General features: G+C 34.8%; 1 protein-coding gene across 2 annotated transcripts; it reads right to left on the bottom strand.

Annotated features, from left to right (window-relative positions):
- Nucleotides 1-292: 292 nt before the first annotated feature.
- On the bottom strand, nucleotides 293-2,471 carry LOC111692566. 2 transcript variants are annotated; one of them, XM_023456618.1, is made up of 2 exons: nucleotides 1,816-2,471; nucleotides 293-1,555 (listed from the first exon to the last, which is right to left on the bottom strand). In XM_023456618.1, the coding sequence occupies exons 1-2, from the start codon at nucleotides 2,239-2,241 to the stop codon at nucleotides 935-937; spliced, it is 1,047 nt and encodes a 348-aa protein (XP_023312386.1). In that variant the 5' UTR covers nucleotides 2,242-2,471; the 3' UTR covers nucleotides 293-934. The 2 variants fall into 2 exon arrangements, with proteins under 2 accessions (XP_023312386.1, XP_023312387.1); XM_023456619.1 differs by having other exon boundaries at nucleotides 1,981-2,471.
- Between the last annotated feature and the right edge of the window lie 9,785 nt (nucleotides 2,472-12,256).

Below are 12,256 nucleotides of genomic sequence, written 5' to 3'. Positions count from 1 at the left end.
TCTATTTTTTGGGGGGTAGACAGCTGCAGCATGCAGGAAAGAAGCATGGCGGGCGACGCAAATATTTTCTTTCATTTGCTGTGAATAACCTACCCAAGTAGGATACAGGTTCAGCAATACATGAAATTCCTGTACCTGGACGTTTTCAAGAAGAACTTAACTTACATTATTTTATTTTTCAAATATAAAGTAATAAGAAAGTAATAAATTATTAATATGAGGAGAATATGTAAAAATAATATGAAATTATTAATAAAAATATTAGGTGTTTTCTGCACTGCATAATTAGCAAGAAACATACAGAAATAAACTTGACCAGCTTTTAAAAAGAAAACAAAGTTTACTTAATTTTTTTAAACAAATAAATTGATTGTAAAAAATAGCTAGGAACTTCTACATTTAATGCAGGTAAATGCAATAATTTAGAACGATCTTATCATTTTGGCGCAGCGGTTGCTGTTGGCAGTTTATGCATTTTCATGACTCTGCCGAAGCTTTAGCAACATTAAACGATTGGCAGAGTTAATTTTTTTGTTCTTTTATCTCGTAAGCTATTTGAGAAAAAAATTTCAGCCTTGTACTAATAAGTCGATAATAGTATATTATGCAACGATCATGTAATGATGGTTATTAATACACGAGCATTAACCGGGATACGAAACGAGCCGAAGGCGAGTTTCGTATGGTTTATGCGAGTGTATTAATAACCATTACATGAGAGTTGCATACGCTATTTTTTCTACACCCGATAAATAATCAAAAACCATAAATTTTATATTTTTATTGAACACAATAGGTAACAGTAATTATTCGTATTTCTATAAAAAAAAATCTACAAAATTGTAATTAATACCTCGGGTATTGGTATTGCCATAGATACAAGAAAACTATAAACATTTTATTTGTATTTATATTCAACATATAATAATTGTAATTAATCCGATTTCTTAAAAATATTAAGATTATTTATTGTGCAGTTTGAAAAGTTTATTCCAGGTCCCACTGATCTGGAAGTGGAAGGAATATTTACATTTATTTCATTATTGCTAGTCTCAATAGAGTTCAATATTGTATTGGAAATGCTGATTTTATTCTGAACCGAATTTTCAATGTAGCCTTCTGCCACTGAATTGGATTTCCAGCCACCATGGCGTTTTAATGTAGTAATATCACCACCGGCATCTACTAATACGGTTGCAGATGTCCTACGAAAACAATGCCCTGTATATAAATTCGGATCAGGCAGATTTAAATATGTTGCTATTTTCTTCCCTATATCACCAAATTTATTAATACCAATGTTTTGAATTGTGCATTTTCCATTTAAATAATTAACGAAAAAAGATGGGGTGGGGCAAATTTTAGGCCGTAGATTCATATATTTTTTACTAATTTCGTAGTATTTGCCGGTAATTGTAAATGTTCGTTGTACTTTTGTTTTAGTTTCTATCACATTAACAATTAAGATTCCATTCATATCTTTGACATTTTCACATTTTAGGTCATGTAGTTCATGCCTTCGACATGCTCCCATTATTCCAAAAATCATTGCTACCTAAAAAAAACAACAATAATAAATAAAGAGAAGAAAAAAAAAAAAAAAAAAAAAAAAAAAAAAGCAGGATGACCTAGGCTGGTTTCGAACCCGGATCTCATACTGTAGTCTAGTCCAAATTGAGCGCCTTAACCCGCTCGGCCACGAGTTCGGTTTATGAGTTTGCTCGAAATTAATGAAATATACCTATCATGCATGAGTCGAATGGAAAATGTAATCATGAAATTTTTTTAAAAATGCAATGTTAGATAGATACTTACTTTTAAAAATAAAAACCGTTCATCGGGTGCTTCGTCGATAAACGTTTTTATTTGTTCAGGTGAAAATATTTTTGCTTTTTTTCCAACATATCCTTCGGACTTTCGCTTTAATAAAGCTTGTAGTTTCTTATATTTAGAAATGTTTATATTATGGTTTATATTTACCAACGTTTTTATTATTGAATAATGTGTCCATGTACTAGATGATTTCATAGTTTCCATCAATTCTTGAAAATAAGCAATTAAAACATTTTCGGAGAATGTCGAAATATTATTTGTATTTCTCCAGTCCATAAACCGTTGATAAAGTTTTTCGTACACTTTCTTAGATTTTTGGGGTAAAATATTTTGAACTGCATTTTCTGCTTTCTCCGATATGTGTGGAGGAGTCGATGGTAATTCTTCTATATCGCTGATATCAGACATTTTGATAAATTATCGAAGTTTAGCTAGGTATCTACGAAAATTTAATACGTACTGATTTTGACATCTAAAATAATTACATAGGAACCTAGGATAAACGTCAAATGCACAGCATGCTTGATTGAAAAATTATGGGTTTCTATTGATTAAAAATCTGTATCGTAATGAAAAATCTGTATCGTAATGGGTATCATTATGAAACGGATTATGGGCATATAAGTGCATTGTTATAATACGGGTGTAGAAAAAATACACTAAGAATATAAAGTATTTGATAATAGATCACAAAACAGCTACTAATGGTTTAAGTTAATAATTAAAATTAAGGTGAACCATTAACAGCTGTTCCATGACCTATTACTTATGAAAAAGTTAAAGCAGCGATATTTAAATGTGTGACAAATATACAAATTCATTCTGGTATGAATTCGAAAATATTTAAGTATCAAAAAATACAGTACAGGGAGACGCTTGTAATTGTTATGTTTTAAAGAAACCTGCAATTTTTAAAAGAAATTTAAAGAATGTAAAATGCATTGCACAGTTAGATACTTGCCAAAAATTATGATTAGATACATTTGTTTCAAACTAATTGGTTCTCATCAGTATGATGTAACGTACTACACTTATATCAAATAACAATTTTAAATATGTGCATTTTGGTTTTTTAAAAGGTGGAGGTGAAAAATCATCCGAAATTTCTCGTACTTTGTGTTTGTCGGAGTAAAGTCTGATTTACATAATTTTCGAACTGACTATCCACAGTAATTGTCTGTCTTTTGTAATTCTGAAAAAAGATGTTATTTCTATAGAACGTATTATAGACATTCATTCATATGCTTTTGCAATTTGGAGCACAACACTGACATTTAATTCTACCAGGTAAACTCATTTTGGATAAAAAAACGAATAAAAAATAGTAAGTCATTTGAGGCGATTGATTCAATAAATCCCTTATTAAATTAAGGGCGCCATATTCTTGAAATAGTGTTTTCCACAAAGACAAATAATTTAAGTAATTTAATAACTGAATAGTTTGAAGCTTATCAAAACGATCAAGGTTTTAAATAATGAAATTTACGAAAATACCAACTTTTTTATATAACGAGCGTTCAAATAAAAACGTGGTCGAAGTTGGCTCTGACACATTGGACGTAGGAAGTAGCTTATAGCGACCAACTTAACCTCATTTCTCAACGAGCTGTATAGCAGCTGTCAGTTTCAATAACGTTAATGACTATATAACTTTATTTTAAAGAATAATCGTGATAACAATAACAAACAATTAAAGGAGCTGCGGAAAGTGTCCCCCTCCTTGTTATAACAATAAATTAAAGCAGCTGCTGAAAGTGTCCCCCTCCTTGTTCCAAGCACTTTTCACACCTATTCCTCAAAGAATCAAAGACATTTTCTAAGATGCTCGGGGTATTGTTAATTTCACGAATCTTGTCTATAAGTCGAGCCTGCAGATGGTTTAAATCAGGAATAGGCAGTTCAAAAATAGTGTTTTTAAGGTAAGGCCACAAAAAGAAATCACACGGCGTAATATCACATGACCTCGGTGGAAATTCATGTTCAGCATTGAGACTTATTAGTCGATTTTGGAAAACTTCCCTCAACATATTCATCGTCTCGCCTGCCGTATGTGCCCTTGCGCCATCTTGTTGAAAGTAAAAGTTTGTAATTTCGTTTTCTTCCAGCTGGTTAACAAAAGGAGCGATAATTTCTTCTCTATACCTTTGCGGAGTAAGAGTACCATTAAAAAAAATAGGTTCATAAATCCTCCTTCGATTGCGAGCACACCAAACTCCAATTTTTTGAGCGTGTAGAGGGCCCTCGACAAAAAAGTTATCTGTTTTTTCAGAAGACCACATTTTCATATTCTGTGAGTTTACGTAACCACTTAAATGAAACCAGGCTTCATCAGAAAAAAAGGTGATATTATGAAGTTCACCGTAGTTGTTTAAAAACCATTCACAAAATACAGCCCGTCACGGAAAATCAACTTCATGAAGTTCTTGCTGACAAGTTAAACGATAGGAGAACAAACGCAAATCTTTTTTTAACACTGTGTGGCATGTACCGACTGATACTCCCACCATTTGTGATAAAACACGTACAGAAGTTCTTGGCGCATTTTCCATTATTTGTTGGACATTTTCTTTTAATTCTTCAGTCCGCTTTTTAGGTCGGCCGCTTCCTTCTTTTCTTGTTACACTGCCCGTTTCACGAAAAACATTAACACAACGCTGAACTGCACTTTGAAAAATTTTGTACTCAACAACACCGGGAAATTGATTTTGAAATTCTATGAAACATTCCTCAATAGAATACTTCCATATTCCATCATTGCGTCCATTTCTAAAGTAGGACTCTATGATAAACACTTTTTGTTCTTGAGAAAACACCATTTTAAACGCTTTTTAAAACGAAAATATTCAAATTGATAGCGGCGATATAGCGCTTTGACAGATGACGTTTAAGTTCATTTGCTATACGCTACGCCCTACGTCCAAATTTTCAGAACCAACTTGACCACGTTTTTATTTGAACGCTCGTTATAACTCCACATGTAAATTTTCTTATAACATATGCTTGCTTAGTCCTACATATACAATTGTTTACTTTTATTTACAAGTATGTGAAAATAATTTGTCGTGGAATATAATCGGAAGTGCCTAATATTTGAGAATTATTGAAAGGTTCGGCAACGTGGTCTCGCCGCGAAGACGTTGAAGCAGGACTTCGAGTCCCACGTCGAGCGCCACGTCACGGAATATGACCTAAATTATTAGTAACATCGACATGGGTCGGTGGAGACATCGGAAGTTCTAATCGAGCCCCACGTTGAGCGCCATGTCATGACTTATGATCTGGGATGTTGGTTCCTTTGACCTGGGTCCGCGATAGAGACGCACGGAGTCAAGTGGATCGTCACTAGGGAAGTCAGGTCGCAGTAAATTCTCAAATGATTGTGGTCTGTGGTGGATATGACCTACAGACCTGGTGTCTAGGACATGAGCTCGTGGGGGAGATCTCGGCGAAGAATGTCGAGCGCCACGACGAGCGCCGTGTCGAGTTAGACTTGAGAGTGGACGGGCGATGTACCAGAATTGCTTAGATGGAAAGAGCCGGCTACGTCACCTACGACATAGTCGGCTAAGGGGTTTTCGCTTGTTATGGCACCCGAACGAGATGCGCATTGCTCCCGCTGGGTACCATTTCGTAGAAAAGCTGAATGCACTGTATCGCCGTCGCCAACGGTTCCACGTTCCGGAACACCTGATATCGGAGGTAGGCCGCTATAAGGGCCGGACCGCGAACCGTGGTTGGGCTCATGGGATTCCCCGGACCCTACCAGTTGGTACGTAGGTATAACCTCGTCCCGAATATTTGTTTGTGACCCACTTCGTGGTAACTCTGACATGCTACTCGTCTCCGTGGGCACATCTTGAGGAATACTCGAGGTGGTATAGGTAACTCGGGTAGTCGCGGACCTCAGCCTGTACGGCACTGTGGCGTCGCCGCGCCGCGTACTACTACGAGCTATCACCTTCAGATCCTTCGACTCTCTACGGAGCACCGAGATAGCGTTCGGGGGGAACGAGGTCTCGTCCAGCTCAGTCTTGATCATATTTTCACGATCTAATTTGTTTGTTGTACCTTCGAGGGCACCAATTCTCGTAGCACTGGATATCGAAGTCGCGTCGCAGGGATTCATCTTCCCCGTACGACAATGTCGGAGCAAGCTCTTTTGCTCCGAAAGTCATGTAGACGTCTGGTAGAACCATTGACTCTACTTTTAAATGTGGGTCTCTCGAGGGAGCCCTAAGAAGCAAGGACAACTTCTGCTAAATTTAGAAGTACGCCGCCACAATAACGTGCGTACTATAACTTTGTGCCCGTAGGTCACAAAGAAAATGCCTCGTAGGGGTTTGACGAGGAAGGTTACCTCGACGAGTGACCGCCTAGAGGTTTGACGAGGAAAGTTGCCTCGGATTTGCCTGAATGTATCGCTGTTCGATGCAGGGGGCTATCGAACAGGATCTTCGCCTCAGGTTGGGCTACCTCGGGCGGTAAGCAAGTCTCTGGAGGAGCCTGGGGTATCGCTGTGTCGATGCAGGAGGCTATCGCACAGGATCTTCGTCGGAGGTGGTCAGTCTCGGACGCTATCGCAGGTCTCAGAAAGGATCCTGGAATTTACCGCTGTTTCGATGCAGGGGGCTATCGAACAGGGTCCTCACCTCAGGCTAGGCTACCTCGGGTGGTATGTCTCGTGAAGCGAGTAGTGGTTGCTAGGCACTAAAAATATCCGCGTCGAGGAATGGCAGCCTCAACGGGAGCCTCGTTAAGCGAGCCTGTGAGCTTGAGCTCCAAAGTTATTGAGTTTGATGACAGGGTTTTTTCAATCAAACCGTGGAAGATATGTTAAAAGTATATATTGAACAGAATTAACAGACAATAAAGGTTCACAATTAATATATACAAGTTATTTACCATGAATAAGATTTGTTACAATAATCGCTCTGTGTCGCTCTTTGCACCATGTACTCGCACTTAAAGAACTGCAAACGTCGAAAGTAGACGTTCGCTCGCTTTTTTCAGATCTCCATACTTTTGGCGGACCGCTCGTGAATCGTCCGCCAAAATTTCCAATAAAAAGTACCATTCGCCGCTGTCTACGTCGGATCTCGTTCCCCTCTGGCCTCTCCGGATAGTCGATGTCGGCGTCGGAGATTTTGGAGGTTTCTCTCATTTTGAGAAAACTCTACCCGCGGTCTCGGCTTAGGCTACCGAGCATCGCATCCAACCGCCAGAGCAGTGGGACCTTCGGAAGACGGTCCTTTCGGCCCAAAGACGGGGAAATTGGAAACATTGGTGAAATTTTCCCCGTCTTCGCTTACGGAGGTCTTAATACTGGATGGATCTGGTTCAACAGTTGATTGGTGATGCACGGCATGAAGTAGTGCCGTGGTTGGAGGGTTCGGCCGTGATCGCGCGGACACTTTCGGCGGCCGCTAGGAAGACGTGAAAACCTATTATGGCTTAGCTGGCCCTTAGTAGTCGCGCGATTAGGCTCGAATTTGGGTATGATGACCACCTAGGGATTATCTAGCGTGGTTTTGAGGTTCGGCCGAGATCGAATGAGCGGAACGGCTAAAAACGCGGAAAACGTAAAATCCGCGTTTCCCCGTATAACGGCGTTTTCGCTCATCCGATTCGGACGAAAATTTAGTAAGATAATGTCAGCGACTTGAGGAGTGCTGCATTAAATTTTGACACCGATCGCTCAATAACTTTTCGAATTCAACATAAACTTGAACATAAACTATAACCTACAATATTCTATTTCTGTTGATTGAAAGATTGGAAATACAAAGCTTTTTTCACGAGCAACTAAGATCAAAAGAGATAGAAATGGTAACTACAAGTAAGATATTCATCAATCGCGAAAAAAATCATATAGATTCGATCAGTGCTTGCAGATTTCTGTTTAACAATTTCTATAAAGGACAATGTTTTGCTGCACCAACGCGAGATGGCCTCAGTGAATGCATGCTCCGTCCGGATTATGCAATAAAATCCTCTTATTTATTTAGTCATATGTCTATCAAACCCTCATTATTTTTTAAATATTGCTCAACAATGAAAACTGGTTCTTTCTTGTAGCGCTCTGAACTGTCACTGGCTCACTGACTTTTTTTTTCGTTGGCTGCACTAGAGGCGCAAAATTTAAATATTGTGTGAATTATGTCTATAAAAAGACCGAGTACTACATTTACAGGAAATAATGGGCACTGTAAAAGTATGCATAAGCTAAGAGGGGTAATTAGAAAATGCTGGCATATATGTATTATATTTATTCTTAATCTTTTCTTACCATAATTATTCATGATCTGTGCTAGCATGAAATAAAAGAATATAACTATGCAAGTTACTTTTCACATTTTCAAAACAATGTAAGCATTACTAAAAATAATTTTTCGAATTGTTTGAAGCTTTGCATCATCAAAGAGATTACAATAAGACAACCTTCGCGCAAGGAATGTGTTGTTAAAGGTAACATTGTATATAGGGTGAACCTTAAATGTGTACACATATTTTAAGCAGAGGTATAGTTTACTGTGCAGAATAAATAATTAATCTCTTTGAAATTAAAACTATGTAAATTGCAAACTCAAAGAATTTTCATTTCAAACTATTTGTATTTATATTAACATGATAAAAATGAAATTTACCTTATTCAATCCAAGAATACCTAGTGACAGATGCGAATTTATGAGGGTAATAGTTGATTTTTTATATGACGAAGGTATACTTTGACATAACAATACCTACAACGTGATAGTTGTCTTTTCAAGGACACAAAAAATAGTTTGGAACTGGATTTGTAATACTACAAATGAAACATGTTTTATAATAATTGTTAATTTGAACTAGAATGCCTTTAAATGTATATGCCATTATTAACGTGGATAATATGCGAAAAGCATTCGAGAATCTCGAAGTATAATTAAACTGCACAACTGTATTATTCAGCTACAAAAGGATAGTATATGTCTTATCTCTCCTTTCTTAAATCTTAAATCTGCGGTTTTATTAGTATTTTTATAGTTGTGAATTCATTAATTTATATGTCCTTTGTTTTTGTTTATTTGTCATATAAATATTATTTTTATACACATAATAGACCTTTTTGGTAGTGATGTCATATACGCCAAATAATAGGCAACCCCATAGTACACATTGTCATTTCTCAGAATTTTTACTAGATCGATTTTCAACCTTATGTGCTTTGGACATAAGTGCCAAAAAATGTTTTCTTGGTCATGACCTTAAATATCGATTTCTGGCAATATTAGAAATATTTAAGAAGTTTCAAACCCCAAGTGGCAAACTAAAAGAATTATACAGTTTATATATTTAAATTTATAGAACAATATTGACTTTTATAATTAATAAATTAAAATTATATCAATGTTACTGAGCATACGCATTAGATATAACATCATGTAAGCGAGGTAGCCTCGCAACAGGGTAACATTCTAGAAAAGTTTAGTTCTGGTTAAGAGTACGTCTATAGTAAATCACTTGAAGAAAAAAACACTCGATAAACAGACTGACACAGCACAGCACTAAATAGTCCAACCAAATTACACTTGGAGAAAAAAAAATTGTTACCTGAACTTTTATAAGTGGAAATGGTAAAACGGCTTAGGTATAATAAACCTAAAAAAAATAAATGCGTGAGCAGGTGCGGCGGATGGTTGATTTGGGGGGTTGAAAAGTTATGAAAAATTGTATCATTGGGATTTCTGGCGAAAGTTGACGTCAAACAAAAAAGTATCCAATACAAAAGTTATAGATCATACAAAAATCTACAACTTTTGTAGAACTCACTTTTTAACATAACCTCAAAATTTCTGAGAAAAATGCGAAAAAAATTTTTTTTTCTGATTGTTCGTTTTTGATTTCTCATTTCCGCAAAAATTATTTAATTTTAACGAAACTTGGTGAAAGTATACCTTTCTCTGTCTTAAATAACCTCATTTTTTTAGATAAAAAAATCTAGAAGGAGAGGAGTTATTCATTTTTCAAAGAAAAATTCTACTTAAATAAATCATCGTACAGAGTTCTGCCGGTAAATATTTTTTCGTTTTGACATATACTTTTTGGTGAAATAAAAAAATCTGTAATAACATTTCAAATACATGCTCAAAAATGAAAAAAAAAAATAAAAAATGACTTGCAACAATGAATTTTTAAGTTATTGTTGATAATTTGTTTAAATTAAAAAACATTCAAAAACTGATTACACCATTCAATTCTACGGAAAAAAAAAATTAAAAAATACTGTGTCTCATTGTTTGACCCAAAACTTTATTTTTGTACAGTATTGCTATAAACTCTAAGTCGAATTACAAATGTACAAATGATAAATTATCTCAGGTTGGTTTGAGATTTCAGCAATATAAAGTATTAACTGCAAAGTCTACTGTTGACGCGAAATCCGAAAACCCGAAATTTTGCAAAATCGATCTATTTTTTTTCTAGCTTATTTGAAAACGATTTTTAAATAAATTGCATATTTACATTGCCACTTTTTTCGCTCTATCCAATGGCGGCAACATGTTTGCAATCCGACGTTTCGTCTTCGACGGGCCATCATCAGATTATTTTTTTTTTAAATATATCTCCTGCTATTTTTATGACAAAATCTAGTCATTTTTAATTCTGTATTAAATGATATTACTATTGTAATCGCTTAAAAAGGTTTTCAGCTATCATTAAAAATTTTTCCTGAGTACGGCTTTGAACGCTTTCAAAATACCTGTGTCTATTGGAGAGCACAATTTTTTTTAATCCATAATTTAAAAAGTTGTAACTAATAAAAAAATAATACGTTATAAAATATTTCATTATTTCTAATTAGTATTGCTAACAGTAGTAACTGTTATTACTTCATCCAATAGATATTTTGAAGGCATTCAGAGCAGTACTCAGGAAAAAAATTAAATTATAGCTAAAACAAGCTAAAAATTTTTTAAGCGATTATAATAGTAATATCCTCTAATCCAGAATTAAAAATGACTAGATTTTGTCATAAAAATAGCAGCGACGTATTTAATTAATCCGATGATGGCCCCTCGAAGACGAAATGTCAGATTGCAAAAATGTTGACGCCATTGTATAGAGCGAAAAAAGTGGCATTGTAAATATATAATTTATTTTAAAATTCGTTTTCAAATAAAGCCAGAAAAAAATAAACAATTTAGCAAAATTTCGTGTTTTTCCGGATATTTCCGGAACTACCCGGAATTTTAAAACTTTCTAAACAGCATTTTGTTAGGTATAAAAAAACACAACTTTTTTCTAATCTGAGCCACCCCGTATCTCTTACCGTTTCCTAGATCCCTAATGCTATCCCATCCTTATCTTGGACACTCTGTATATCTATGAATTCATCAAATTTAAAAAAAAATTAGTACACTAATCTATCCTACGGAAAAAAAATTATTATTTATTTTATTTATTCACTATTCGACTTATGTTTATAGCAATACTGTATAAAAATAGTTTTGGGTCAAGCAATGAGACAGTATTTTTTCCGTACAATTGAATGGTGTAATCAGTTTCTGATTTTTTTTAAATTTATACAAATTATCAACAATTACTGAAAAATTCATTGCTGCAAGTCATTTTTTACTTTTTGCATTTTTGAGCATGTTTTTGAACTGTGATTACAAATTTTTTTATTTCACTAAAAAGTATCTGTCAAATCGAAAAAAATGATTACCGGCAGAACTTTTTTAAGTAGAATTTTTCTTTGAATAAAATAGTGTTTCAGACCGAAAAAAATGAATATCTCAGAAACTTCTTGATTTTTTTGTCTAAAAAAATTTGAGGTTATTTAAGACAGAGAAAGGTATACTTTCACCAAGTTTCGTCAAAATTAAATTATTTTTGCAGAAAGAAGAAGAAAGAGAAATAAAAAACGAAAAATCAGAAAAATCGCATTTTTCTCGGAAATTTTGAGGTAATGTTAAAAAATAACCTCTACAAAAGTTGTAGATTTTTGCATGATATGCAACTTTTGAATTAGATACTTTTTTGTTTTCTCTTAACTTTTCATCCCCCCAAATCAACCCTCCCCCGCCCCTGCTCGGGCATTTATTTATTTTTTTTTCATTTATTATAAGCCCCTTTACCATTTCCACTTATAAAAATCCAGGTAACAATTTTCTTTGTTTTTTCCTCTAAATGAGTAATTTTGATGGGTCTATAAGAAAAACAATAAAAATACTTGGTAGAACTAGAAAATGTCAAGATTAAACAAAAGAAGAGAAAAATACGCTAATGATGACAGCGATGACATATCAACAAGGTCTCACCTGCGTATGTGGCTATTCTTCCCGAGGGTGCGTATTAGAAAAAACACGGCTAATATTAAATTTTTACTTTATTTAAATTTAGGAATATTCTTGTAAATCGTTGTGAAAATAAGTTAATTTGAAGT

This window comes from Anoplophora glabripennis, unplaced genomic scaffold (genome assembly GCF_000390285.2).
Source record: "Anoplophora glabripennis isolate ALB-LARVAE unplaced genomic scaffold, Agla_2.0 scaffold1957, whole genome shotgun sequence".
NCBI lineage: Eukaryota > Metazoa > Arthropoda > Insecta > Coleoptera > Cerambycidae > Anoplophora > Anoplophora glabripennis.
This window is presented reverse-complemented; position numbering and strand designations above follow the sequence as displayed.